At 48.6% G+C, this 27,873-nt stretch overlaps 1 protein-coding gene across 1 annotated transcript; it reads left to right on the top strand.

Annotated features, from left to right (window-relative positions):
* Window positions 1–4,994: 4,994 nt before the first annotated feature.
* On the top strand, window positions 4,995–27,873 carry APBA3 (amyloid beta precursor protein binding family A member 3). The gene is made up of 11 exons (XM_060232841.1): window positions 4,995–5,299; window positions 7,806–8,616; window positions 11,788–11,827; window positions 13,688–13,833; window positions 16,490–16,576; window positions 20,024–20,182; window positions 22,984–23,178; window positions 24,913–25,125; window positions 26,396–26,515; window positions 26,950–27,090; window positions 27,770–27,873. The coding sequence occupies exons 1-11, from the start codon at window positions 4,995–4,997 to the stop codon at window positions 27,839–27,841; spliced, it is 2,289 nt and encodes a 762-aa protein (XP_060088824.1). The 3' UTR covers window positions 27,842–27,873.

Below are 27,873 nucleotides of genomic sequence, written 5' to 3' on the forward strand. Positions count from 1 at the left end.
CAAAGAACATTGGAGGAAATGGCTGCTGCGGAACCTCTAAATTTCACTGTGCTCTTTCTTTCTTAAAGCCCTCCCCCCAAAAAATACTTCCTTCTGGGCTCCACTGTTCAAATCCCCCTCTAGGATTTTGACGAACTCTAAGATCTGACAACCTTTCTCTAATATTTTTCCCCACAAAAAAGGGGGAAATAACCAAAACATATCAGATGGAAAATCAAAACAGATGGAAATCTTCATCATGCCACTGTGGTCACATAGAAGAAAGTAATTTAAAAAGTACAATGGGAGTAAGGTTTTCTGATAACAATTTAAATTCAAGAAGCATTTTGAGGTAGATGCTGAGCTGATAGAATTTAGTCCACTTTCCGGAGATGTCAGGGATGTGTGGCACATGCAAATGAATTGTGCTAATGAGCTCCGGCACCTCTTTTTCGACAAAATAACCCCTGCCCGTTTTTAAAAATAGGTGCTGAGCTTTAGCTCCGGCTCAGAGGGGAGGAAGGGAGGCATAGCAACCACAGTATGTGCTTCTGGATCTTGCAGAAAGGATGGCACTTATAAAGCCATCATGGATTTTTAAAGGGAATTTAATACTTTCCTCTCAAGCGGGGCAACCTGATCTGGGTGTATGATCTTCCATATCGCCCTGTATCTGACAAAGGCTTGGTACAGGAGGGTGCTGAGTTACTCTAGAATGCTTGATCTCCGCAGGAAGTCCATGGTGAAGGCAGAGAGGGGAAGGTTTTATTTGCCCAAAATGCAAGACATCCTTTTGAGAGGCTGAGTCCAGCTAGCAAAGGTAGGGAATCTCTTCCAATTTGGTCCCATTTCAGCAGGGAAAGGAATCCACAAGTTTCTGGGTGACACAACCTTCTCCCTCATCTAAACTCCCATTCTTTCGGGTAGATGCTCAGTGCTTACATAAGGACCACGGCTGCCAACTCAAGGTTGGGAAATTCCTGGACATTTGGGAGGTTGGAGCCTGGGGGTGGGGTTTGGAGATGGGGAGGGACCTCAGTGGGGTACAATGCCACAGAGGTCACCTTCCAAAGCAGCCAATTTCTCCAGGGGAACTGATCTCTCTCATCTAGAGACCAGCTGTAATTCCAGGAGGCCCCACCTGGGAGTTGGCAACCCTGATTGTTTGCTGAGATTTGCTACACTGTGCAGTAGGGCTTCATTCCCCAGGTGGGGGCAGGGGATCCCCTGGTTTGGAGACCCTCACCCCGCTTCAGGGTCATCAGAAAGCGGGGGAGGGGAGGGAATTGTCTGCTGGACACTCCATTATTTCCTATGGAGACTGACTCCCATAGAAAATAATGGAGAATTGATCCACAGGTATCTGGGGCTCTTGGGGCGTGTTTTTTTGAGACAGAGGGAACAAATTTTCAGCATAGCATCCAGTGCCTCTCCCCCAAATACTGTCCAGGTTTCAAAAAAGATTGGACCAGTTTGGTGCAGTGGTTAAGTGTGCGGGCTCTTATCTGGGAAAACCCACTCCTCCACTTGCACCTGCTGGAATGGCCTCAGGTCAGCTATAGCTCTGACAGAGTTGTCCTTGAAAGGGCACCTGCTGTGAGAGCCCTCTCAGCCCCACCCACCTCACTGGGTGTCTGTTGTGCGGGGAGAAGATATAGGAGATTGTAGGCCGCTCTAAGAATCTGTCCTTGAAAGGGCAGCTTCTGGGAGAGCCCTCTCAGCCCCACCCACCTCACAGGGTGTCTATTGTGGGGGAGGAAGATAAAGGAGATTGTAGGCCGCTCTGTGGGGGAGGAAGGTAAAGGAGATTGTAGGCCGCTCTGAGACTCTGTCCTTGAAAGGGCAGCTGCTGTGAGAGTCCTCTGAGCCCCACCCACCTCACAGGGTATCTGTTGTGGGGGAGGAAGATAAAGGAGATTGTGAGCTGCTCTGAGACTCTGAGATTCAGAGTGGAGGGTGGGATATAAATCCAATATCATCATAATCTTCTTCTTCTTCTTCTCCTTCCTTCCTTCCTTCCTTCCTTCCTTCCTTCCTTCCTTCCTTCCTTCCTTCCTTCCTTCCTTCCTTCCTTCCTTCCTTCCTTCCTTCCTTCCTTCCTTCCTTCCTTCCTTCCTTCCCTCAAATATCTGACGTTCATGTCTTGCAGCTCTCAAACATCTGACATTTATTCTATGTGGCTCTTATGTTAAACAAGTTTGGCCACCCCTGCTAAAAAGTCTCCGATTCGTTAGCCTTTCCTTGTACGCAAGGCGTGCCAGCCTCTGGTCCTGTATCAATTACCCTTTTCTGCTCTTTCCAAGCGCTACCATACACTTCTAGCATTTGGGAGACCAGCAAAGAGGGGGGGGGACTACATCTCCCAGAATCCTTTGTGAGCACATGCTCAATTCAGGAGAACAGCAACAGGAAGGGCAGGGGGAGAAGAAAAGTGTGGCAGGCAGGACTTTTTAACAAGTACATGCGAGTGGCCCTGATCCAGGATTGCCGAGCCCTCCCCCGAGAAAGGCTTTGACGAGACTGCAACCCACAAAGAGTTAGATCTCCTCTTGCGCCCTCCCTCCTCTCTAAGAAACTTTGAGGAAAAAGTAAGTTTGTGCATAAGTTTTTTTCTTTAAAAGTTGTAAGGGGGAGAGTAACTTTGATCCTAAGGTGCAGCTACTTCTACACTGTCTTGCTCAGAACGGAGCTCTGTTACACCAGTGAGATGTACATAGCAGTCTTGTGCGTGTCTGCTTGCTAAATAAGGTCGCATAGAATCCCAGCCTGAATCCCAAATAGGTCTCCCTAGGATCCCATCCCAGGCATCTGTAAAGCAAGCCCTGCTGAATTCCGCAAGATTTAGCTCCCCAAGGGAAGAAAGCATGCAGGTTTACAGCTTAGAATTGCACACTGTACATTGCAGAACAATCTCATTTACTCTCCATAAAATGTCTCTTGTGTTGCTGAACTACTGCATGGGCCTGAACTGGAAAGTTTGCTGTGAGGTGCTGAAAGAGGGTTTCACGCCAGCAGTCGCCAGAGTGGTGTAGCACTGCTAGACTAGGACGTGGGGACCCACGTTTGAAAACCTGCTTGTGCCACGGAAACCCACTGGTTGACCTTAGGCCTGTCACACATTGTCCGCCTAACCTTCCTCAAAGGGTTGTTGTGAGAATAAAACGGAGAAAAGCAGAACAATGTAAGCCACTTTGGATTCTCACTGGGGACAAAAATGATATATAAGAACATAAAATAAGCCATGTTGGATCAGGCCAATGGCCCATCCAGCCCAACACTCTGTGTCACACAGCGGCCAAAAAATCCAGGTGCCATCAGGAGGTCCATCAGTGGGTCCAGGACACTAGCAGCCCTCCCACTATTGCCTCCGCCCGCCCAAGCACCAAGAATGCAGAGCATCACTGCCCCAGACAGAGTTCCGACAATAGGCTGTGGCTAACAGCCACTGAAGGACCTCTGCTCCATATGCTTATCCAATCACCTCTTGAAGCTGGCTATGCTTGTAGCCGCCACCACCTCCTGTTGCAGTGAATTCCATGTGTTAATCACCCTTTGGGTGAAGAAGTCCTTCCTTTTATCTGTTCTAACTGGACTGCTCAGCAATTTCATTGAATGCCCACAAGTTCTTGTATTGTGAGAAAGGGAGAAAAGTACTACTTTCTCTACCTTCTCTATCCCGTGCATAATTTGTAAACCTTACTGTTTTCAGACGAAACCCTGCAGGGATTCAAATCCCCAACAGGAATTTATTTATCCCAAAGTATGTCTCACCTTGTTCAGTGAAGTTTGATTCCCAAATGATGCTTTCTGCCTGCTGGTTTTAGAAGTACACGAGTTAAAAAGCAATCCACAATATTTTAAAAACAAAAATCAGCTGCCCTTTTTAGTCTAAGATTTAAGTCAATTCATGTAGTGGGTTAGATAAATCCGTTTAGATATTTTGGCTGAAAAAGACTGAATGGATTCTAACTTCTTGATTACAATAATCTGTGAAAATGTTAATATTAATCAACTGCAAATCATTGTATTGACAGTCTCTTTTGCAGTCTGCTATTTTTGTTAACTGTGTTGAATAAGAGAAAAAAGTAGGAGTCAAGTTTCACCTTTAAGAACAACAGTTTTACTCAGAATAAGTAAAAAAGTTTTGTGAGCTGTAAGCACACTTCATCAGACAACGATCAAACTAGAGTTGCCAATCCCCAGGTGGGGGCAGGAGATCCCCCGGTTTGGAGGCCCTCCCCCCACTTCAGGGTCATCAGAAAGCGGGGGGAGGGGAGGGAAATGTCTGCTGGGCACTCCATTATTCCCTATGGAGAAGGATTCCCATAGGGTATAATGAAGAATTGATTTGCAGGTATCTGGGGCTTGGGAGGGGGCTGTTATTTGAGGAAGAGACACCAAATTTTCAGCATAGCATCCAGTACCTCTTCCCAAAAATATCCCCCAAGTTCCAAAGGATTGGACCAGGGGGTCCAATTCTATGAGCCCCAAAAGAAGGTGCCCCTATCCTTCATTATTTCCTATGGAAGGAGGGCATTGAAAAGATGTGCGGTCCCTTTAAATGTGACGGCCAGAATTCCTTTTGGAGTTCAATTACGCTTGTCACAACCTTGCTCCTGGCTCCACCCCCAGTGTCTCCTGGCTCCACCCCCAAAATCTCCTGGCTCCGCCCCCAGAGAGCCCAGATATTCCTTGAATTGGACTTGGCAACCCTAGATCGAACTCAGGTCATGAGCAGAGAGTTTGGACTGCAGTACTGCAGCTTTACCACTTTGTGCCATGGGGCTCTTTTAGTTATTTATTTAGGGACCTGCCCCTTTTCTAAGCAATCTGGAATGGCACCTCTGAGCCCAATCGATTTTATTCTCAGAACAACTCTGTGGGGTAGACTGAGCGCTTGTGAGGCGACCAACGTGGACGTTTCTTCTCCAAGTCCGAAAATACTCAACCAAGTATTTTTATTTTCAAGTGTAGGGCCATTCCTGTCCCCGGCTGGCCGAAACATCAGGACTGACATGGACACCCAGACAGAGATGGTCTCAGGGCATGAGGTGCCCACAGAGGCCCTGGGGGCTCCTCCGATGGATTTAGGGGAGAACTCCACAGGAGCCGAAGAAGCTCCATCGTACAACTCAGGGGAAGATGTCTGCTCCATCCCACAACAGCTTGGAAGCCTGCAGGCCGTTCCTGGGCCCAGCAATGTGGAATCCAGGCTCTGTGATCCTGAGACACAGGAAGATCCAGTCACCATGGAGAGGCCTGGATGGTTTTCAGACCCCCAAAATGCCAGTCCTCAGGCAACTACAGAAGAGGGATCCAGGTAAATAAAAATAATTTTTTAAAAAATCTTTCTCTTGAGAGCCAGGTTGGTGTAGTGGTTAAGTGTGTAGACTCTTATCTGAGAGAACTGGATTTGATTCCCTTCTCCTCCACTTGCACCTGCTGGAATGGCCTTAGGTCATCTATGGTTCTTGCAGGAGTTGTCCTTGAAAGGGCAGCTGCTGTGAGAGCCTTCTCAGCCCCACCCACCTCACAGGGTGTCTGTTGTGGGGGAGGAAGGGAAAGGAGATTGTAGGCCATTCTGAGACTCTGTCCTTCAAAGGGCAGCTTCTGGAAGAGCCCTCTCAGTCCCACCCACCTCACTGGGTGTCTGTTGTGGGGGAGGAAGGGAAAGGAGATTGTAGGCTGCTCTGAGACGCTGTCTTTGAAAGGGCAGCTTCTGGAAGAGCCCTCTCAGCCCCACCCACCTCACAGGGTGTCTGTTGTTGGGGAGGAAGGGAAAGGAGATTGTAGGCCATTCTGAGACTCTGTCCTTCAAAGGGCAGCTTCTGGAAGAGCCCTCTCAATCCCACCCACCTCACTGGGTGTCTGTTGTGGGGGAGGAAGGGAAAGGAGATTGTAGGCTGCTCTGAGACTCTGTCCTTGAAAGGGCAGCTTCTGGGAGAGCTCTCACAGCCCCACCCACCTCACACGGTATCTGTTGTGGGGGAGGAAGGGAAAGGAGATTGTAGGCCGCTGTCCTTGAAAGGACAGCTTTGGAAAAGCCCTCTCAGCCCCACCCACCTCACAAGCTGTCTGTTGTAGGGGAGGAAGGGATAGGAGATTGTAGGCTGCTCTGAGACTCTGTCCTTGAAAGGGCAGCTTCCGGAAGAGCCCTCTCAGCCCCACCCACCTCACAGGGTGTCTGTTGTGGGGGAGGAAGATAAAGGAGATTGTAGGCCACTCTGAGACTCTGTCCTTGAAAGGGCAGCTTCCAGAAGAGCCCTCTCAGCCCCACCTGCCTCACAGGGTGTTTGTTGTGGGGGAGGAAGGGAAAGGAGATTATAGGCCACTCTGAGACTCTGAAATTCAGAATGGAGGGTGGGATATGAATCCATATATCATCATCTTCTTCTTAAATGTGGGATCTGGAATTATGAGTGAGTGATCTCCAAACGGCAGAAATAATTTCCCCTCCAGAGAATTGCAGCTTTGGAAGGGGGGCCTATGGCATTGTACCCCACTGAGGCACTTCCCCAAGCCCTGCCCTCCCTAGTTCCAGAATCCCCAGGTCCCTCCTGGAGGGTGGCATCCCTACCTCCCCAGCTGATGGCTTCCCTGGCCGAGCTCAGGAGGTGCATTCCTGAGTGCAGAACAGCCTCCTCCTCTCAGAAACATCATCTCTTTAATGTTAATTAAATGTTAATCAACCCCCTTTTCTTTGGAGCAGTCTATATTTATACAGATTTCATAACCTCCACTGTTGACTTACCCTTTTAGATGACCAGTTCTATACCACTCTTTAAAAACATAGTTAGACCAGAGATTAAGAAGAGGGCAGTGTTCTAGAATGTTCCTTGGACTAAAATCCTCCAATAGTCATGAGGCTGCTCCTTTTCAACAATGGCTGCCACTTCTAGAAGACTCAGAGAGCAGTGTGCACGGAACAAGAAATCTTCCCCACTGGTCTTTCCTGGCAGTCACTCAACAGCCTCAGAGAGCTGAGTTTTGAGGTGGGGCAGTGCCCACTATTGAAGTCCGTGGAATTGGCCTGGGATATTACAATGGAATGTCGTGGGGCCGGATGCTGGTATACTGCCTGACTACCCCTACTGCTGCCTGGCTACCGTGAGTAGCCAGGCAGACTCTTAACACAGAGAAACATGGAAGGACAGGACTTTGGGGAGGGAGAAAGAAATGGTTAGAAACTCAGGAAATGGTTAGAAACCCCAGAATCACCCGTCCCTCTCCAATTCCCATGGTTCCTCTGGGGAGAAAAGCTGAATTTGTGATACAGGAGACAGATGGGGCTTTTTTAAGTAGGAGCATACAGGAGTGGTGTCAGGGGATGTGGCCTAATATGCAAACGAGCTCCTGCTGGGCTTTATCTGAAAAAAAAGCCCTGCGCAAAACGATGGCGATGCCAGGGGGTGTGGCCTAAGATGCAAATAAGTCCCTGCTGGACTTTTTCCAGAAAAAAGCCCTGTGTGAAACAATGGTGATGTCAGGGGGTGTGGCCCAATAGGCAAATGAGTTCCTGCTGGGCTTTTTCCAGAAAAAAAGCCCTGTGAAACTATGATGTCAGGGGGTGTGGCCCAATAGGCAAATGGAACTCATTTGCCTATTGGTCAATGCCCCCTTGACATCACCATTGGAGACAGATAATTAGAAAAATAGGGCTGTTCTAAGAAACCAACCAGCCAGGACGAGTGGCTATCGTACTGGGCACGCAAATACACGGATCTTGCAGCTTCATGTGACTGGTTTTCCAAGTCTCTCTCTTCCAGCGCTATCGCTATGGGTTCGTCCTCCTCTTCTTGCTGATCTTTTGTGTGTTGTCGCTGCAGGAATGTGGTGGGAGTTGTGGGAGATCTCGCTGCAGACACTGCGGCCTTGGAGGGTAGCTCAAGCTGGGCCAGGAATACAAACCAGGACTTGGAGGCAGAGGGCAAGCCTCCGGCCCCACTGGGGGCTGATCAGCTCATGGATTTAGAGGAGGGGGGAAGAGAAGACTGTGCAGAGGCCGACCAGAGCCAGCTGCAAGGTCTCCTGGCCCAGCTCCAAAGACTCAGCCCCAATGCAGAAGACGATGGGGAGGATGGGGAGGAGGGCCAGACTTTTGAGGATGAGAGAGGCCCGCTGCTCCGGCCCGCAGGCCAGACCGAGTGCCAGGGGCTGCCGGGGGAATGCGCCCCCTGCCCACTGCACCTGGCTATGAGGCACACCTTGGGAGTGGCTTCCCACCGGTTCCTGCAACCCACCCGTGGCTGGAGGGGCCGGGGAAGCCACGGGCTGCTATCAGCTGAGGCGGATCGTGAGGACCTGCTGAGCCTCTTGCACTTCGAAGAGGGACCCCCCGTGGAGCAGAGTGACCAGACGCCCCTGGCTCACTCCAGCGTGATGGTGGGTTCGAGCTGCCAGCTGGCCCAGGACAAAGGGAACGCTGGTGGCCTGGAGATGCCAGAGTGGCCTGAGAGGCCTCCGGATCCCACCCTTCAGAGCTCGGAGCAGCTGGAAATGGAAGGGCCCCGTCCTGCCAGTGGGGCTGCTGGCGAAGTCCTGGATCCCAGTCTGGAGTCCTCCTCAGACCCAAGGTGGAGAGCAGTGGCAGAAGGTTCCAGCCTTCGGGGAGAACCACCCCGCCCTGCAGATGGAGCTGTGAGTATCTTGCATCGTCTTCCAGTGGGCAGCCATCTTCTCAGAGGTGTCAGCCGTCAACGGGCAAGAGTACTTTGCAGAGCATGCGACAACAGGTCCCCTGCCCCGAGAGGCTTACCATCACCAAGGGGGAGGAAGTGGGGAAGAATCTGTTTCAGTTAGGCTTCTACTTGAGGAGGGGTGGGGGAAGGATTTGAGGGCAGGGAGGGAGGGAGGGAGATGGCGTCACACACTTGTTACTTAAGGGGGCCCCAATTCTAAAGAAGAAAAGATATTGGATTTATATCCTGCCCTATACTCTGAATCTCAGGGTCTCAGAGAGGCTCACAATCTCCTTTACCTTCCCCGCCCCCGACAACAGACACCCTGTGAGGTAGGTGGGGCTGAGAGAGCTCTTACAGCAGCTGCCCTTTCAAGGACAACTCCTACGAAAGCTATGGCTGACCCAAGGCCATTCCAGCAGTTGCAAGTGGAGGAGTGGGGAATCAAACCCGGTTCTCCCAGATAAGAGTCTGGACACTTAACCACTACACCAAACTGGCTCTCTAGGGCAGCGAGGGAGAATAAGAACTGCTTAAGGGAGCAGGAGAGCTGAGGGTGGCGAAACTGGAGAGTCAAAGTGCGCAGAGGAAGAGGCATGGGGATAAGGCTGTTGAGTTGAGGGGCTAAGGAGACAGAGGGCTTTGGAATCGAGGCATTTCTGCTGGCTCTGGAAATGGCCAGGAAGCTGTGTCAGGAGGTAAGAACAGACATCATATGGTCAGGACAACCAGAGAAGTGAGGAGAGATTAGCTCTGGTGGGGCCAAGTGGAGGGGGGGGGACTCAAAATGGGGCAAAACGCACTCGTGGTGGGGGCTGAACCTTTCCATGAGTCTTCTGAGTGTCATGATAGCCGCCTCCTTTCCCAATAAAGATCCTTTTTTTGGCCACTGTGTGACACAGATTGTTGGACTGGATGGGCCACTGGCCTGATCCAATGTGGTTTCTCTTATGTTCTTACAACTCTATTTTCTTTCATTTCTCGCCTGTCTCCCCTGTGTAGCAGGCTCAGGGCTGGTTACAACAACAGATATGACAATAAATTTAATGTAGTTAAAAACGTATAAAACACAACAGCCATTAAAACTCTATACAGCATCAGTTGATCAATTAAGATGGTGGTCTGCAGCCCAGTTATACAATCCTAGAAGCTTTGCTTATGTGCACCCATGGACAGAACAGTATAAAAGCAAGTGGGTGGATGATGAAAGTCAACTGTAATCAAGTACGGCAGGATAGGGGAGGCCAACACAGATGGAGCGCCACCACCTCAACTGGAGGCCTGGTGGAACATCTCCGTGGAACTGCATTCAGTCCCGTAGGTCCCAGATCTCTCTCTCTCAAGAGTGTTCCACCAAGCTGATGCCAGAGCTGAAAAAGCTCTGTCTGAGGCTGTGGATAGCTTTTGAGCTGGGATCACCTGAAGACATTTATCCACAGAGCATAGACATCTTTGAGGAACATTTTGGGAGAGACAGTCCCGCAGATATGTTGATCCCCGACTCTCCTCTCTCGGCTTGACTTCGCGAACGAAGATTTAAGAAGGGTGCAGTAGTCCACGTCTGCTTCAGGCTCGCTGGTGGCTGACAAGACCAATGAGGGACAGGCAGATCCGGCCACAGTGGCTGCAGGGAAAAGTCTGATTTGGGGTTGGTGCTGTAGCAGTGCGATTCTTCCTCAATCTCCTTTTGTCCTCAAGACCAGCTATGCGTGCGTTTTCAAAGGAAGAGACAGCCTGGTGGATGGTGTGCCTCCATGCTTTGCGATCTGAGGCTAGGTCAGACCACTGGTGATGGTTGATGCGACAGGTGCCAAGGGATTTCTTCAAGGAGTCCTTGTACCTCTTCTTTGGTGCCCCTCTATTTCGATGGCCGGTGGAGAGTTCGCCATACAGAGCAATCTTGGGAAGGCGGTGGTTTTCCATCCTAGAAATATGCCCTGCCCAGCGCAGCTGCGTTTTCAACAGCAGTGCCTCGATGCTTGTAACCTCCGCCCTCTTGAGGACTTCAGTGTTGGTCACAAAGTCACTCCAGTGGACTGCATAGGGCTTTAAAAGTCAAACCAAAACCTTGAATTCGATCCAGTATTCAGCTGGAAGGGTGTATATTTGCTCTTAGTGGTTGTCTGGTGAGGACACGCGCCGCTGTGTTCTGGACCAGGTGAAGTTTCCGGGTCAGTCTGAAAGATAGCCCTGCATGAAGCGAGTCACAGGAGCAGACCTACTCTAGAGATCAGGGGTCTCTTTGAGCCTGTGTGCACTTTTGGAATTCTCACCCAGCATGGTGGGCGCAACCACAAAATGGCTGCCACGGGAGGCGGAGCCAGCCCCCCATGACAGCAAGCCCCTATGCCTTGGCAAAACCCAAAGCCAGTTTGGTGTAGTGGTTAAGTGTGCGGACTCTTATCTGGGAGAACCGGGTTTGATTCCCCACTCTTCCACTTGCAGCTCCTATGGCCTTGTGTCAGCCGTAGCTCTTGCAGAGCTGTCCTTGAAAGGACAGCTTCTAGGAGAGCCCTCTCAGCCCCACCCATTTCACAGGGTGTCTGTTGTGGGGGAGGAAGGGAAAGGAGATTGTAGGCCGCTCTGAGACTCTGTCCTTGAAAGGGCAGCTGCTGTGAGAGCTCTCTCAGCCCCACCTACCTCACAGGGTGTCTGTTGTGGGGGAGGAAGGGAAAGGAGATTGTAGGCCGCTCTGAGACTCTGTCCTTGAAAGGGCAGCTGCTGTGAGAGCTCTCTCAGCCCCACCTACCTCACAGGGTGTCTGTTGTGGGGGAGGAAGGGAAAGGAGATTGTAGGCCGCTCTGAGACTCTGTCCTTGAAAGGGCAGCTTCTGGGAGAGCTCTCTCAGCCCCACCCACCTCACAGGGTGTCTGTTGTGGGGGAGGAAGGGAAAGGAGATTGTAAGCCGCTATGAGATTCAGAGAGAAGGGTGGGGTATAAATCTGCGGTCTTCTTCTTCTTCTTCCCCTCCTCCCATCCCAACCACATGCTCCTAGCTAATGCTATTGCTGATATCCAGTTCACTCCAGAATTTGAGGTGTCACCCCCTCCTTCTAAGATGAAAGTGTATCATCTCCCCCTAACATTCTTTGACACCAACACTTTCTTTCCTTTGTTTTTTTCTCTTCAGAATAAAGCCGATCTGTCTTCCTTCCCGGTTTACAAGGAAGGTGAGTGGGGAATTTTGTTTCCCGGTTGAAGGAGCCAGGCACAGGTAAGGGAACTCAGGGATGAAGTCTAGCCAGCAACCAGCTTGGGAGACAGAGATTTTGTGGCCTATCTCAATTCCCCCTAATTTTTAAAGGGCGTGTGTAGTTGAAAATGCATTTCAAATAAGAAATGTTGTTTTTCACACCAGTATAGGTGAGTCCAGTGTGTCACGACACATACATTGTGTGTGCCTTTTGCATTTTTATTCTCACAACAGTCTTGGGAGGTAGGTTAGAAAGGGAGAATAGCTTCCCTGAAAGGCTGGCTGGCTTTCTTCTTTTTTTTCAATAAAATTTGTGTTCAGCCTTTCTGCCTCCAAGGCAGCTAACAAATTAAAGATGTACATAATAAAAACACATCTTAAAAACGATTAAAACCAAGCAAAACCCACATCATTAAAACGTTTGTGAGCAGAGATTTGAATCTGGGGCTCCACAAAATGCTTAGTCTATCGACTACATCACTTCCCTTTCACTTCACCCCTGTTTAAATTCAGATTGTGAGCACCGAAGCAGGAATCTGTATTTTATAAAAAAAAAAAAAAAAGATCTGTTTATTTATAGCCCGCTTTTCTCATTGGGAGTCAAAGCAAATTACAGAATTTAAAGGAAACTGCGTTCAGACAGCATAAGACATCCAGTGCATAATGCAGCAGGACTAAGATTACAGAATTAGAAGCTGCGTAAGGCAGGAAGTGCTACAAACAACGCAGAGTGGAGTTACAAAGGCAGTAAGAGGAAGATGATACCTAGAATAATAATTGTCTGTGTTACTATTCCATTATAAAGGTGTCCACCTGGACTGTTCCATATTGTTCAGTTCTGGTTCCTTTGCAGAAATGTCAACGTAGGGGTGACATGATAGTGGTTTACAAGATTATGCACGGCGTAAAGAAGGTAGAGAAAAGTTCTTTTCTCCCTTTCTCACAATGCAAGAACTTGTGGGCACACAATTAAATTGCTGAGCAGTCGGGTTAGAACGAATAAAAGGAAGTATTTCTTCACCCAAAGGGTGATTAACAGGTGGAATTCACTGCCACAGGAGGTGGTGGCGGCTACAAGCATAGCCAGCTTCAAGAGGGGATTGGATAAACATATGGAGCAGAAGTTCATTAGTGGCTATTAGCCACAGCGCATTGTTAAAACTGTCTGGGTCAGTGATGCTCTGTATTCTTGGTGCTTGGGGGGGCGGGGGCAACAGTGGGAGGGCTTCTAGTGTCCTGGCCCCACTGAGGGACCTCCTGATGGCACCTGGGTTTTTTGGCCACTGTGTGACACAGAGTGTTGGACTGGATGGGCCATTGGTCTGATCCAACACGGCTTCTCTTCTGTTCTTCTGTCTCGGGCAGTGATGCTCTGTAGTCTTGGTGCTTGGGGGCGGGGCACAGTGGTAGGGGTTCTAGTGTCCTGGCCCCACTGCTGGACCTCCTGATGGCACCTGGGTTTTTTGGCCACTGTGTGACACAGAGTGTTGGACTGGATGGGCCATTGGCCTGATCCAACATGGCTTCTCTTATGTTCTTAAACGCTGTCCTGAACTCTTCTGTTTTTATAACCTTCTGCAGGACGGTAGAAGCATTTGAGCCTTCTGATCTCCTAGGCAGGCCACTTAAAATCTCACATAAAACCAAAGACAGCATGAAGTGCTTAAAAAGTATTCAGACAAAGACCTAACCTGGAACCAAATCACTAAGACCTTGGGGGGTGGCTCTCTAACATACTTGGTTAAAGTGGAGTTGAGTTGGGCAAAAATGGGAGAGGCTGTGATTGCCTGCTTTTGTCACTGCTTTATTAAAACAATCTTGTTTTGGCGTCACTCAGTACCAGGTCCTTGCGAGCCTGAGGATCTACTAGATGGAGTCATCTTTGGGGCCAAATACCTGGGCTCCACCCAGCTGATCTCAGAGAGGACCCCTCCCACCAGCGTCCGAATGGCCCAGGCCCAGGAAGCTGTGGACAGGATAAAGGTAAGGCCTGCAGCAGGGGTGTCGTTTGGGGGGGCACGATGGGAACACTGGGTTGGTGGCTAAAAGGGGGTGCAGTTTGGGCGGAGGGGTGGTGGATTCCTAACAGAGATTTGTGCCCTTTTCTTTCTCTCCAATCACTCAAGATTTCAGCCATTTTAGCAGTTTCTGGGGAGTCCACGCAAACAGGGAAACCTTATCATAACGTGAAAACGTTTCATGCATTCTAGTTTATTTCTTGTTGAAGAACAAAGTAGGAGTCCAGTATCACCTTGAAGACCAACAAAGTTTTACTCAGAATGTCAGCTTTCGTGTGCATGCACACTTCTGCAGACAATGGAATGGGGTTCTCCTGTAAATGGAGTTCCCCAAAGGATGATGATGAAGATGATATTGGATTTGTATCCTGCCCTGTACTCTGAATCGCAGAGTCTCAGAATGGTCACAATCTCCTTTCCCTCCCCCCCACCCACAACAGACACTCTGTGAGGTAGGTGCGGCTGAGAGAGCTCTTCCAGAAGCTGCCCTTTCAAGGACAACTCCTGTGAAAGCTATGGTTGACCCAAGGCCGTTCCAGCAGTTGCAAGTGGAGGAATGGGGAATCAAACCTGGTTCTCCCAGATAAGAGTCCGCACACTTGAAGACCAAAAGGAAAGGGAGTCTGTGATGGACACAGAGGAGGTGATGGGATCTACCTCTTTGAAGGACTACCTCTCCACATATGAACATAGGGTTGCCAAGTCCAATTCAAGACTTGGATGTGTTGAAGAAGATGATACTGGATTTATATCCCACCCTCCACTCCGAAGAGTCGCAGAGCAGCTCACAATCTCCTTTACCTTCCTCCCCCACAACAGACATCCTGTGAGGTGGGTGGGGCTGAGAGGGCTCTCACAGCAGCTGCCCTTTCAAGGACAACCTCTGCCAGGGCTATGGCTGACCCAAGGCCATGCTAGCAGGTGCAAGTGGAAGAGTGGGGAATCAAACCCAGTTCTCCCAGATAAGAGTCTGCACACTTAACCACTACACCAAACTGGATCTTGCCTCATCTTGAGTTTTCGGTAGTGATGAGACATACAAGTATATAGACAAAGCAGTAGACAAGTGGCACCTTTAAGACCAACTAAGTCTTATTCAGAATGAAAGTTTTCGTATGCTTTAAGCAGACTTCATCAGACAAAACTGGAATGGCAAGCCATCTTTAAATACAGAGAAAGTTGGCAGTGAGTTGGTATGTAGAGTCATGGGAATGTTTTTAGCAGATTAAAAGAATCCCAAATTTGGGTCTGTGTTTGTTTGTTAACTGGGCTGTAACAACAGTGAAGGGTGATGAAAAGCAGGCATGTCATAGGTGTGAAGTGCCATAAATCTGGGTGTCATTCTTGCTTTGTTAATTGTGGGTTTAAATGGAGGGCATTAGTATCTCAAGAGGTTATAACATCATTATAATTTGCCATTAGAAAAAAAGAATATATTAAAATATAGTGGAAGATGGGTCAGTATATGTAATAAGATAAACAGCCAATATGTTTATTTGAGTATGTCAGTACAAAAACCCAAAATATTCTGATACACTGTTCTAAAAGAGAAATACATTCTAGTTTGCCTTTAGGAAAAAAGGTACCTTAAAATATAGTGAGATGTGGGTTAGGCAGGCAACGCTGACAGGTAGGACAGCTGGGGCAGACAAGTCTAGCCTGGTGCCTTCACCATTGATGGTACTGAATAGAGAGCCAGTTTGGACACTAATCAGAGAGAGCTGGGTTTGTTCTCTCAAGAGCAGTTCTCCCAGAGTCCTCTCAGTCTCACCAACCTCCCAGGGTGTCTGTTGTGGGGAGAGAAAGGGAAAAGAGATTGTAAGCCACTTTGAGACTCTGAGTGTATAAATCCAGTCTCCTTCTCCTCCTCTTCCTCTTTACTGTGGAATTTAAGAGATAACTCAAGAATTCACTGTGATGTAGTGGTTAGAGTGTCGAGACTCTAGTTCAAATCTCCTATTCACCCATAAAGATTACTGGGTGACCTTGAAACAGACATTCTCTCTCCAGCTACCCTATTTCACAGGATTGTTTGAAACTAAAACAAGAAAGGGAGAGCCACGTACCCTGCTCTGAGTTTTTTGGAAGAAGGATACCATAAAAATATACTGGACAGATGACCAAGTTTGGTGCCAGTTTGGTGTAGTGGTTAAGTGCGTTCACTCTTATCTGGGAGAACCGGGTTTGATTCCCCACTCCTCCACTTGCACCTGCTAGCATGGCCTTGGGTCAGCCATAGCTCTGGCAGAGGTTGTCCTCAAAAGGGCAGCTGCTGTGAGAGCCCTCTCCAGCCCTACCCACCTCACAGGGTGTCTGTTGTGGGGGGAGAAGATATAGAAGATTGTAAGCCGCTCTGAGTCTCTGATTCAGAGAGAAGGGCGGGGTATAAATCTGCAGTCTTCAGTCTTCTTCAAGGGACCTTAACAGAAAATGAAATAAGCTTATTCTACTGGAAAGACTGAATGGGTGGTTAGACAGTAGCAAGTGAAGGCAGAGTCACAGAAATCCAGGGAGTCCGATCTCACTGACACTTTCCCCTTGATTCTGGTAGCCTTTCTTGAATCCAATTCAAATGCCATCGGTCTGCCTGAACCATTTCTTCTTTTCTGTTTTGTAAACAGGCTCCAGACGGAGAATCTCAGCCCATGACAGAAGTGGATCTCTTTGTCTCCACACAGAGGATTAAAGTTCTCACAGCAGACTCTCAGGTAGATCTCAGGCAGCTGCCATCATTCTAGATTAAGGTAAAGGTAGTCCCCCATGCAAGCCCCACTCTTGGGTGGCGTCGCGTCATGACGTTTTCACGGCAGACTTTTTTACAGGGTGGTTTGCCCTTGCCTTCCCCAGTTATCTACACTTCCCACCCCCCCCCCAGCAAGCTGGGGACTCATTTTACCAACCTCGTTAGGATGGAAGGCTGAATCAACCTTGAGCCGGCTACCTGAGCCCAGCTTCCGCCGGGATTGAACTCAGATTGTGAACAGAGAGTTCAGACTGCAGTACTGCAGCTTTACCACTCTGTGCCACAGGGCCAGAGTGGTAAAGTCTAGATGACTTCCAAGCAAATAGTGGCCGTTTTCCCACTTACCTTACCCCGGAGCGACATCCCTCTTCACCGGGGCTTAGTCCCGGGGCTTTTGCGTCGCAAATGTAAACCGCCAAAAAGCAGTTTACATTTGCAGCGCAAAAGCCCCGGGACTACGCGGCTCTTCCTGGTGCTGCGCAGCAGTTTGTGCGAAATCCGCGCAGACGCAGCGCGGTGAAGAGGGACGTCGCTCCGGGGTAAGGTAAGTGGGAAAACGGCCAGTATGTTGTTTCCTGAAGACTTAGGCATCTTCCAAGGCTTCTGTAAATAAATGCATTTTCTCCTGGGAGGTTGGCAAGGAGCAGACCTCCACTTTGGGTTTTAAAAGGTTTTGTTTTCTTTCCCCTGGACATTCAATACAACAATGAAATTATACGAATCATGATAAAATTCAGGCTGAATGAGCGAAAATAAATTATAAGGATTTAAAATTTATCCAGTGACATCTTAAGAAAACAATCCAGAGTGGTAAAAGAGAGAGTAGTCCACATATCTCATTACTCGTTTTGTTTTTTTTAAAATCTGTAATGGCAGCCACAAATCTTGCCACTTGGAAACTAATATATTTATTTCTATCTGACAATTCTAATTTCTCTTGGTCCGACCTTCCAAGAAGTTGAGATGAAATGGTACACGAAAACCAATTTCATTCAGCCTCATGTTTTAAACAATAAAATATGACATGAGATAGGTCTTCAGTAGACGTCTGATCACAGGGGCAAACTCTTTTTCTCATAAGGTATCTGTTTGAAACGACCTTCATTGGCCAGTAATTAAAAGATATCAAAATGAGCCCTAGTGAAAGCTTTTCGATACTTGAAATTAACTAGATTAACAAAATTAGATTAACAATTGAATGTTTTATTGAGGTTTTTTTTCCCCTATTGTTGAGTCTGGTTGCTGGTTGCTATGGCATTTTGTTGCTAATGCAATAAAGATTGATTGATTGATTTCTTTGGACAGAGAACAGACAGGAAGGGGGAAGTCAGTTGGATTGTACCTCAGCCTACCTTCTTACAAATGCCTAATAGATCTAGCAGGAAAGACAATGGGATGGTCAAGCTTCCCCCTTCTACCCCTTTCCCAAGCAGGAAACAGAGGTTCGGAGGAATGAAATCCTAGGTAGCCTTGCAGGAAGGAGAACTCTTTTACGACCTGGCCTGACCTAGGTCATAACAGGAAGAGGCTGTCTTTCCTTTGGATGCTGAGCCTAGGAGAGGATACAGGACTCTTAACTCATGAGGCAGCCATTTTGACCATGTACTTGCCTAAAGAGCTGGAGGGATCGTCAAGGCAATGGCACTTTTGTAGGGATTTGTAACTACCTAAGCTAATGAGCCTGTCCTGTATTTTAACAGCTATAGGGCATCTATAGAGAAAGGGACAAAGGGTTTTGTATTCCTTGCCTGATCTGGTGCTATGCTAAAAGTATGCTTGCAAACATTTCCTTTTTAATAAATACTTTCTAACTTTTGATGCTAGGAATGGTTTTCTGTACCACATAGACCTCCACGGTCTTGGACATGCTGTTTTAAAAGGACACCAGAGGAAGGCAGGAAATTGGCAAGTGGCTGTTTCCTCCAGGGGCGCACAAGGCAGTAAATGGTCCACACGATCACCAGGAACTGAGCAGCTAGAGACATAGAGGCTTGGCCTCAGAACTGGGAAGGGAGGCTGGTAGTCCTGATCCTCCGAATGCGGAATCCCTATGTTGATCAGGTGACGGCAACGCATTGCCCTAGAAAGAAGGAAAATCCTCTCCAGGTGATAAATAGGAAACCCTTGGAAGGTAGGGCAGAACCAGGGCCTGTAGGCTTCTGCCGCTGCTTCCATGCTAACTTGCAGCCCAACCAGGAAACAAGCATTTTTGTTCAAGTACTGAATTGTTTTCTGTAAGGCTTTAACATACATAATACAGTACCGTCAGATGGGTTCCTGGCCCAAGGAACTTACAATATAAAAAGGGAAGGGAGGATAATGTATGCACAGAGAGCCAGCATAGTGTCTTAGTAAGAAACAGTATCTTGTCAGTTGTAGAGTTTCCGGGCTGTACGGCCTTGGTCTTGGCATTGTGAGACCTGACATTTCGCCAGCAACTGTGACTGGCATCCTCAGAGGTATAAACCCAGAAAACTGGAGTTCTCTCTGATGAACTCCGGCCATGAAAGCCTTTGACCACAAACAGTATCTTGATTTTGAGGAGGGATTTGAAGGGAAAGGCTAGAGGTAGCATCACATGGGTGTTTCGGGAAAGAGCTCCAGAACTAAGGGACAGTAGGGAAAAACAACAGATTCATTTAGTGGGGCAAGAGATTAAGGGGGGGGGAGTCATTTTAGAGAGCTGGAGACCTTCATATGATTGAGAGTGGCAAGAAATTTAGGGAAGTCTTTCCCATCATCGGAACGATGAGGGGATTAATTATTCTGGTGACAGAGTGCTGGATAGAGGGAAGGGGCTGAAAAAGACACCAGAGACCAGAGAAAAGGATGCTGCCACAACCAAAGCAAGAAATGACCAAAAAAAGTTTTACAGAGGGGACTTAAGACACCAATTTTTACTGTGCTGTAAAGAGAAGTAGCCCTGAAGCGCAGAGTGGTAAAGCTGCAGTTCTGCCGTCGAACTCTCTGCTCATGACCTGAGTTCAATCCCAGCAGAAGCTGGTTCAGGTAGCCGGCTCATGGTTGACTGAGCCTTCCATCCTTCCAGGGCAGAAGGTGATTTTTCTTCAGTGAATATGAGGAATATGGGGGGAGAAAAGATGAAAAATTCTATCTTGGACATACAGTTTTGGAGGCCACAATGAGATATCCAGATAGCAATACTGGACAGGGAGCTGGAGATGTAGCATTAGATGGAGAACATTCGGGGGTATCATAAGAATGTAGGTGGTACCAAGTCATTTTAGATGAGATCAGCTTGAAATGATTGAGAATCTGGATGGTTCAGCATAACTCTTTATTTTGAGCTAAAGTAGGCTCAGTTATCACTTCCGTATCCCTCAGATTGCCTAGCCAGAGCTCAATGCCAAGCACACATCCCAACATTTATGATTTCCCCTTTTCCCCACAGGAAGCCATGATGGACCATCCCCTCGCCACCATTTCATACATAGCTGATATTGGCAATATCGTGGTGCTCATGGCCCGAAGGAAGCTACCTCGCCAGGCAGATGCTTCTGTGGAAAAGCAGCTCTACAAAATGATCTGCCACGTCTTCCACTCGATTGATGTGAGCTTTGGGGGGCTGGGGTTTGTGACAGTGGGCTCTGTGGCTTATGGGTGCATGCACCCAGAGGCCCAGGACATGTTTGTAAAGACCATTTCATGGAGAATTGACCTAAACCTGCTAATGGATGGAAGCGAAAGGGAACCTAAACCAGCTTTCTTTTTTAAAAATAATCATTTATATCAGAGGTTTTTTTGATTGGTAGTTTGTACCAGTGGGTCAATGGCGTCCATAGGCTATAGTAAAGAGGTGGCACGCAGGCGAAATCCCTGGCTAGAGTCTCTCAGGTCCAGGTGCAGCTTCCTGTGGCAACTTGGGTGGTTAACGGATGCATCAAATGGTTGGGGGGGTTGGGGGTTGGCACCTTTAAAGGCACCTTTAACTTTCACACGACAGGCAGCACCAATTCAGCATCACAAGACAAAACAGCTAATAAAAGGCAGTTTCAAGGAATGCAAATAAGAGCCTTTAGCAACCACAGAAGGAAAATGATAAAAGACCAAAAAAAAAAAAAAGTGTGAAATCTTTCAGCAGTCTGTCAGTAGTTCGGAAGCCAATACACAAGTCTGAAATTGACCATAGTTACACATCAGCCCCAGCCAAACTATTGCTGGCCTACTGTGACACCTCAGTGCACTCAGTTCCCTTCGTGAGGAACTCGTGAGGAAAATATGGTATCTCCTCTTATCTTTATTCACAGTCCTGCTGGACTAACCCTCAAAATCCTAATTTCTCTCTTCAGACCCTAACTTCTTCTTCCTCACAATATCTAGCGGCTGTCTTCTCTTTCACAAGACGTATTCTTTCAAACTCTAGCAACTTTCCCATCACAAAATCTAACTCCTCTCTTCAAACCCTCGTTTCTGCTCCCTCACGTGACCTAGCTGCTCTCTTCGGTCCCGAAGTTCTTTTCCCTCAGAAGACCTCACTGCTATATTAAAACCCTCGTTTCTGCTCCTTCACATGACCTAGTTGCTCACATCAAACCCTGGCTTTTTCCCCCTCACAAGACCTAGCTGCTCTCTTTAGACCAAAGTTCTTTTCCTCAGAAGACCTCACACTTCTTTTAAAACCCTCGTTTCCGCTCCCTCGCATGACCTAGCTGCTCTCTTCAAACCCAAACTTTGTCTCTTTTCATAAGATCTAGCTGCTCACTTCAAACCCTGGTTTCTTTTCCCTCACAAGACCTCACTCCTCTATTCAAACTCTAATTTCTATTCCCTCTCAGGACCTAGCTGCTGTCTTCAATTTCTAACTTATTCTCTCCTAACTTCAGCTCTCCAGGGTCTCAAGCTAAGGTTTTTCGCACCTCTTTGCCTGGACCAGTTTTAGTTGGAGATGCCGGGGATTGAACCTGGGACCTCCTTCTTACCAAGCAGATGCTCTACCACTGAGCCACCGTCCCTCCATCTCCATCACCTACTGCCTGGGCCCTTTTGAGTTGGAGATGCCGGGGATTGAACCTGGGACCTCCTGCTTACCAAGCAGATGCTCTACCACTGAGCCACCGTCCCTCCATCTCCATCACCTACTGCCTGGGACCTTTTGAGTTGGAGATGCCGGGGATTGAACCTGGGACCTTCTGCTTCCCAAGCAGATGCTCTACCACTGAGCCACCGTCCCTCCATCTCCATCACCTACTGCCTGGACCATTTTTAGTTGGAGATGCCGGGGATTGAACCTGGGATTTTCTGCTTCCCAAGCAGATGCTCTACCACTGAGCCACCGTCCCTCCAACTCCATCACCTACTGCCTGGACCATTTTTAGTTGGAGATGCCGGGGATTGAACCTGGGACCTTCTGCTTACCAAGCAGATGCTCTACCACTGAGCCGCTTTCCCTCCCCTATTTACATACCTGCAAATCTCTTTCCATTTTTGAGGCCCAACTCTAATTTTGTAATATTGTTGTTTTTTTGTTTTTTAACTGGCTTTTTTCAACTGTTTATAATTGGCATGTCTTTTTTTTTTTAATAGCTGTTGAATAAAAATTTGCACACTTTGGTAGTATACAATGTCTTATGCTTTATAAGTAGTCTCTAAAACCTGTATTTGGTGAGAAATGCAGGATGAAAATTTTTAAATGAGTGGAACAGACGGAGAGCGAGCGTGGTGTAATGGTTACAACATCAGACCAGGATCTCGGAGACCGAGGGTCCAATATCAGCTGAAAGCTCACTGATTGCTTTTGGTCCCCTCTCAGCCTAACCTACCTTGAAGGGTTGTTGTTAGAATAAAGTGGGGGAAAGTCATGTATGTCACACCGATCTCCTTGAAGGAAATGCATGCTAAAAGTGGACTAGACAGACAAACAATGAACACACAATGCTGAAGCATTTGGACTTCAGTTCTCTAAAATATCACCCCAAATGGTTCTTAAGGATGGCTCCTGAGGTTGGGGAGGAAACTATGTGGACTGCTCACCCCTCCTCTCCTTTGGGGGGAAGAAGAAGAGGATGATGATGATGGTATTGGATTTATAACTTGCCCTATACTCTGAATCTCAGAGACTGAGAGCAATCACAATCTCCTTCACCTCCCCCGACAATGACACCCTGTGAAGTGGGTGGGGCTGAGAGAGCTCTTGCAGCAGCTGTCCTTTCAAGGACAAGTCCTACCAGAGCTATGGCTGACCCAAGGCCATTCCAGCAGCTGCAAATGGAGGAGTAGGGAATCAAACCCGGCTCTCAGATAAGAGTCTGCACACTTAACCACTGCACCAAACTGGCTCTCTGGGACTGTTACCCTTTCTCCTATTTGTTCAGGGGGGTCTCTGACTTTTGCCTTTCTGTCTCATTTCTGCAGGCTCAGTTGATAGCCCAGGCAATTGGCCAGGCCTTCAGCGTGGCGTACCAGCAGTTCCTGCGTGCTAGCGGCATTGACCCCACCCAGGTTGGTCCGCGCCGGTACGATGATGATGACGACGACGGACTGACCGCAGGGGAGGACCTATACAATGGGGATTTGGCTCACTTCTCCAAGCAAGAGAACTGTAAGGAAGTAAGAACGGGCAAGATACGTTTTCCCAGGGCTGGAAGGCAAGATAGGAGCACTGAGGTTGACTACACTTCTGCATGGATCATTGTCACTCTTGCCGAACCCAGTCTGGGGAGATCTGGGTTAAGTCTCCGCTTAGCCTCTTGAGTCAGCGCCATCTCTTGTCCCAAGCTACCCAGGGGTGGAATTCTAGCAGGAGCCCCTTGGCGTATTAGGCCACACACCCCTGATGTAGCCAGTTCTCCAGGAGCTTACAAGGCCTCATATGCAAAGGAGCTCCTACTAGAATTCCACCCCTGAACCTACCTATCAGAATTGCAATGAGCAGGAGAGCTCTCCGCAGTGTAGCCTAGAGGCCTGGGGTTCAGGTCCCCGCATTTCATTGGGTGACCTTGGCCAGTTGTTTCCTTTTGGCCTGGCCTACCTTGCAGGGTTGTGGGAAGGGTCAGGTGTTGGGCGGGAGAACCATGGATGCCGCCTTGCTCTCCTTGGAATGAAGACAGTATAAAAACATGACAAACAAATATTTCCACCTCCCCTCCGCCACTTGGTTCTTATGGGAGGATGGATAGGAATCATGTTGAATTTTGACATTCCCGATCATTTTACATCTGAAACGTTGAAACTTCAACAGGATTGCAAATGCTGTAACTGCTTTCTGTGGCACACTGATGATGACATGTAGGTTCCACTTGTGAGGGTAGACAGGTGTACCCCGTAGTACATCGAGGCCCAGGATATGGGAACAAGCTTCATAGATGGGACAGATGGTGAAAAAGAGTCTTCAAGCAACTATGGTGGGAAGAACAAGGTGCCGGTATCCTGCCGGCCGCTTGTCTGGCAAGGGGGAAGCATGAGGCAATGAATACAGTTGCCTAAAAGGCTCTCCCACTCAGGAGTGTAGTCTGGCTAGTACTAGAGAAGAAGAGAGAAGAGACTGGATTTATACCCCACCCAGACTGTTTAATTTTAATTATGATGTAATTAATGCGGTTGAATTGTTTTGTGATTTTATTGGTTGTGAGTTCAATTATGCTTGTCACACCCTTGTTCCTGGCTTCGCCCCAATGTCTCCTGGCTCCACTCCCAAAGTCTCCTGGCTGCACCCCCAAAGTCCCCAGATTTTTCTTGAATTGGACTTGGCAACCCTAGAGACAGGTGGGACTGAGAGAGCACTCCCAGAAGCTGCCCTTTCAAGGACAGAGTCTCAGAGCAGCCTACAATCCCCTTTCCCTTCCTCCCTCACAACAGACATCCTTTGAGGTAGGTGGGGCTGAGAGAGCTCCCCCAGAAGCTGCCCTTTCAAGGACAGGGTCTCAGAGTGGCCTACAATCTCCTTTCCCTTCCTCCCCCACAATAGACACCCTGTGAGGCAGGTGGGGCTGAGAGGGCTCTCCCAGAAGCTGCCCTTTCAAGGACAGTTCTGCACGAGCTGTCGCTGACCCAAGGCCATTCTAGCAGCTGCAGGTGGAAGAGTGGGGAATCAAATCCAGTTCTCCCAGATAAGAGTCTGCGCAGTTAACCACTACACCAAAGAACCGCCATACATGCCATTAAATTTCCCCAGGTCCATTTGAGAGTGGGTTGCTTCACAACAAGGAACATTTTTCCATATAGGCAGAAGACCTCCCTTCCCACCCTTAGGGACCCCATGTTAGAAGAAGTCAGTTCCTCAACTTCAACCTTGGCCTTTCTCTCCGCGGCCTGCCTTTCATGCTTCTGTTGTTGCCTACGCAGGTCTTCATCCGCAAACAGAAGGGGGAGATCTTGGGGATTGTGATTGTCGAGTCCGGCTGGGGCTCCATCCTGCCCACTGTGGTCATCGCCAACCTGATGCACGGGGGAGCGGCAGAGACGTCGGGGAGCTTGAGCATCGGAGACCGCATCATGTCCATCAATGGGACCAGCCTGGTGGGGCTGCCCCTTGCCACATGCCAGAACATCATACGGGTGAGGGATCCGGCCCACGTGGGGAGCAGGAAGGGGTCTCACAGCTTTAGAGCAGGGCAGAGTAAAAACCTTAACAGTTTCTTGCCTGCGTGAATCACAGTCTGCAATGCAGAATACAGTATCCCCATAATCTTTTCCTGAGAGCCAGTTTGGTGTAGTGGTTAAGTGTGTGGACTCTTATCTGGGAGAACTGGGTTTGATTCCCCACTCCTCCACTTACAGCTGCTGGAATGGCCTTGGGTCAGCCATAGCTCTGGCAGAGGTTGTCCTTGAAAGGGCAGCTGCTGTGAGAGACCTCTCAGCCCCACCCACCTCACAGCGTGTCTATTGTGGCGGGAGAAGGTACAGGAGATTGTAAGCCGCTCTGAGTCTCTGATGCAGGGAGAGAGGCAGGGTATAAATCTGCCGTCGTCTTCTTCTTCTGTTTCTCTTTCCTTCTTGTGAGCACAACTATAAACTGGGTTGTGTGGGCACAGCTATAAACTGGGTTGTGTGGGCACAGCTATAAACTGGGTTGTGTGGGCACAGCTATAAACTTGGTTGTGTGGGCACAGCTATAAACTTGGTTCTGTGGGCACAGCTATAAACTTGGTTCTGTGGGCACAGCTATAAACTGGGTTGTGTGGGCACAGCTATAAACTGGGTTGTGTGGGCACAGCTATAAACTGGGTTGTGTGGGCACAGCTATAAACTTGGTTGTGTGGGCACAGCTATAAACTTGGTTGTGTGGGCACAGCTATAAACTTGGTTCTGTGGGCACAGCTATAAACTTGGTTCTGTGGGCACAGCTATAAACTGGGTTGTGTGGGCACAGCTATAAACTTGGTTGTGTGGGCACAGCTATAAACTGGGTTGTGTGGGCACAGCTATAAACTTGGTTGTGTGGGCACAGCTATAAACTTGGTTGTGTGGGCACAGCTATAAACTTAGAAGGCCTGGTGAAACCTCAGAAGAGGGAGCTGAGCAGGACTTTTGTTTGTAGCACGAGACTTCAGTACTAGGCCAAGTTCATTCCGAAACAGAAGCAATGAAACACAATGTGCACCATTGAAATGTGAATTAAAAGCAAAGCTTAGCATTTCTTGTACTTTTCCAATAAACGTTAGACGCCATCCTATAGATTGTTTTTAGGTCTTTAACAGATGTTGGTTATGCCTGCAGATAAGGTAGTAGGCGAGCAGGAGATATTTTGGCCTCTGGCATCATCTTTACCAGGGGGGCACCCAAGTTGAGCCTTTCTAAGCTGTCTCCAACCATGCCTCCCTCCCAGGATTTGAAAAACCAGACCGAAGTGACCTTGAAGGTTGTGCACTGCCCCCCAGTAACCACGGCCATTGTTCGGCGACCAGACACAAAATACCCTCTGGGATTCTGCGTGGAAAACGGCATTGTGAGTAACTGAAGGGCTCGAGGGACTAAGTCAAGTCATGCGAGGAAGGCTGGGAAAAAACAGACTCCCTTATACCCTTTAAGGTTGTATAAGATCACAATGTAGATTTTGTCTTTAAATCCAAACCCCCATGTATGGTTTAACAAAAAAAATTCCAAAAGCAGCAAGAAGACCCATCACCCATCAAAACACCTGGGCTAGCAGAAATGTCTGGGCATGGCCCCTGAAGGGATTATTAAATTGTGGCTACCAATTTTTCTCAAGCAGTTACCGTAAATGTGGTGCCATCACAGAGAAGGCCCTGTCCCAGCACCAGCCTAGCAAGAGCAAGCACGTTCAAGTAGTTCACTGTAAGTCAGTGGGAAGGTCTCGCATCACAAACCTGTTACCGAATGCTCTGTTGCGGCTTCCCCCCTCCCCCTTCTCCCATGCAGATCTGTAGCCTCATGCGTGGTGGGATTGCAGAGCGGGGCGGCATCCGGGTAGGACACCGCATCATCGAGATCAACGGGCAGAGCGTAGTAGCCATGCCACACGAGAAGATCATCCAGATCCTTACCCAGGCTGTCAGTGAGGTGGGCTTTTGTTTTGTGGTTCTTTGACATGCCGGGAATTGAACCAGGGACCTTTTCTGTTATTGAGTCAAAGCAGCAGTGGTATGGGCCACCTGCCTCACAGGGTGTCTGTTACGGGGCAGGAAGGGAAAGGAGATTGTAGGCCTCTCTGAGACTCTGTCCTTGAAAGGGCAGCTTCTGGGAGAGCTCTCTCAGCCCCACCTGCCTCACAGGGTGTCTGTTGTGGGGGAGGAAAGGAAAGGAGATTGTAAGCAGCTCTGAGCCTGTTGCTTCAGAGAGAAGGGCAGGGTATAAATCTCTTCTTCTCTACTACAGCTGTCCATTTTCATCCTTTTCCAATCTCAAGAATCTTCCCGGGCCCTCCACTGTTTCTTACTGCTGTCATTATCATGAAAGCCGCAAGATTTTTTTAAAGTCGTTCTACACCTTTTACAGTCTGACTTTGTAAATTTCAAGATGATGATTTTGGACGAGGTGATGAGCGCATAGCACATTCCAGGAGGCACTTTGGGGGACGGGGGGCTGACCCACACAAGCCCTTGAGGCATTATTTAATTCAGTGGTTGGTTTTGGGTTAGGGGGAGGCGTTCCCCTAGAGTTCATTTCATCTGCCACTCTTTGCAGCCTTCTCTTCCCCCCCAGTTGGCTCTCATCGATCTACCGGTTCCGTTTCTTCCAGGTACACATCAAGACGATGCCGGCTTCAACCTACCGTCTCCTGACCGGCCAAGAGCAGCCGGTGTTCCTCTGAAAGGAGCAAACCCAGATGTCTCTCGTGTCCAC

Source organism: Heteronotia binoei, chromosome 2 (genome assembly GCF_032191835.1).
Source record: "Heteronotia binoei isolate CCM8104 ecotype False Entrance Well chromosome 2, APGP_CSIRO_Hbin_v1, whole genome shotgun sequence".
Taxonomy (NCBI): Eukaryota; Metazoa; Chordata; class Lepidosauria; order Squamata; family Gekkonidae; genus Heteronotia; species Heteronotia binoei.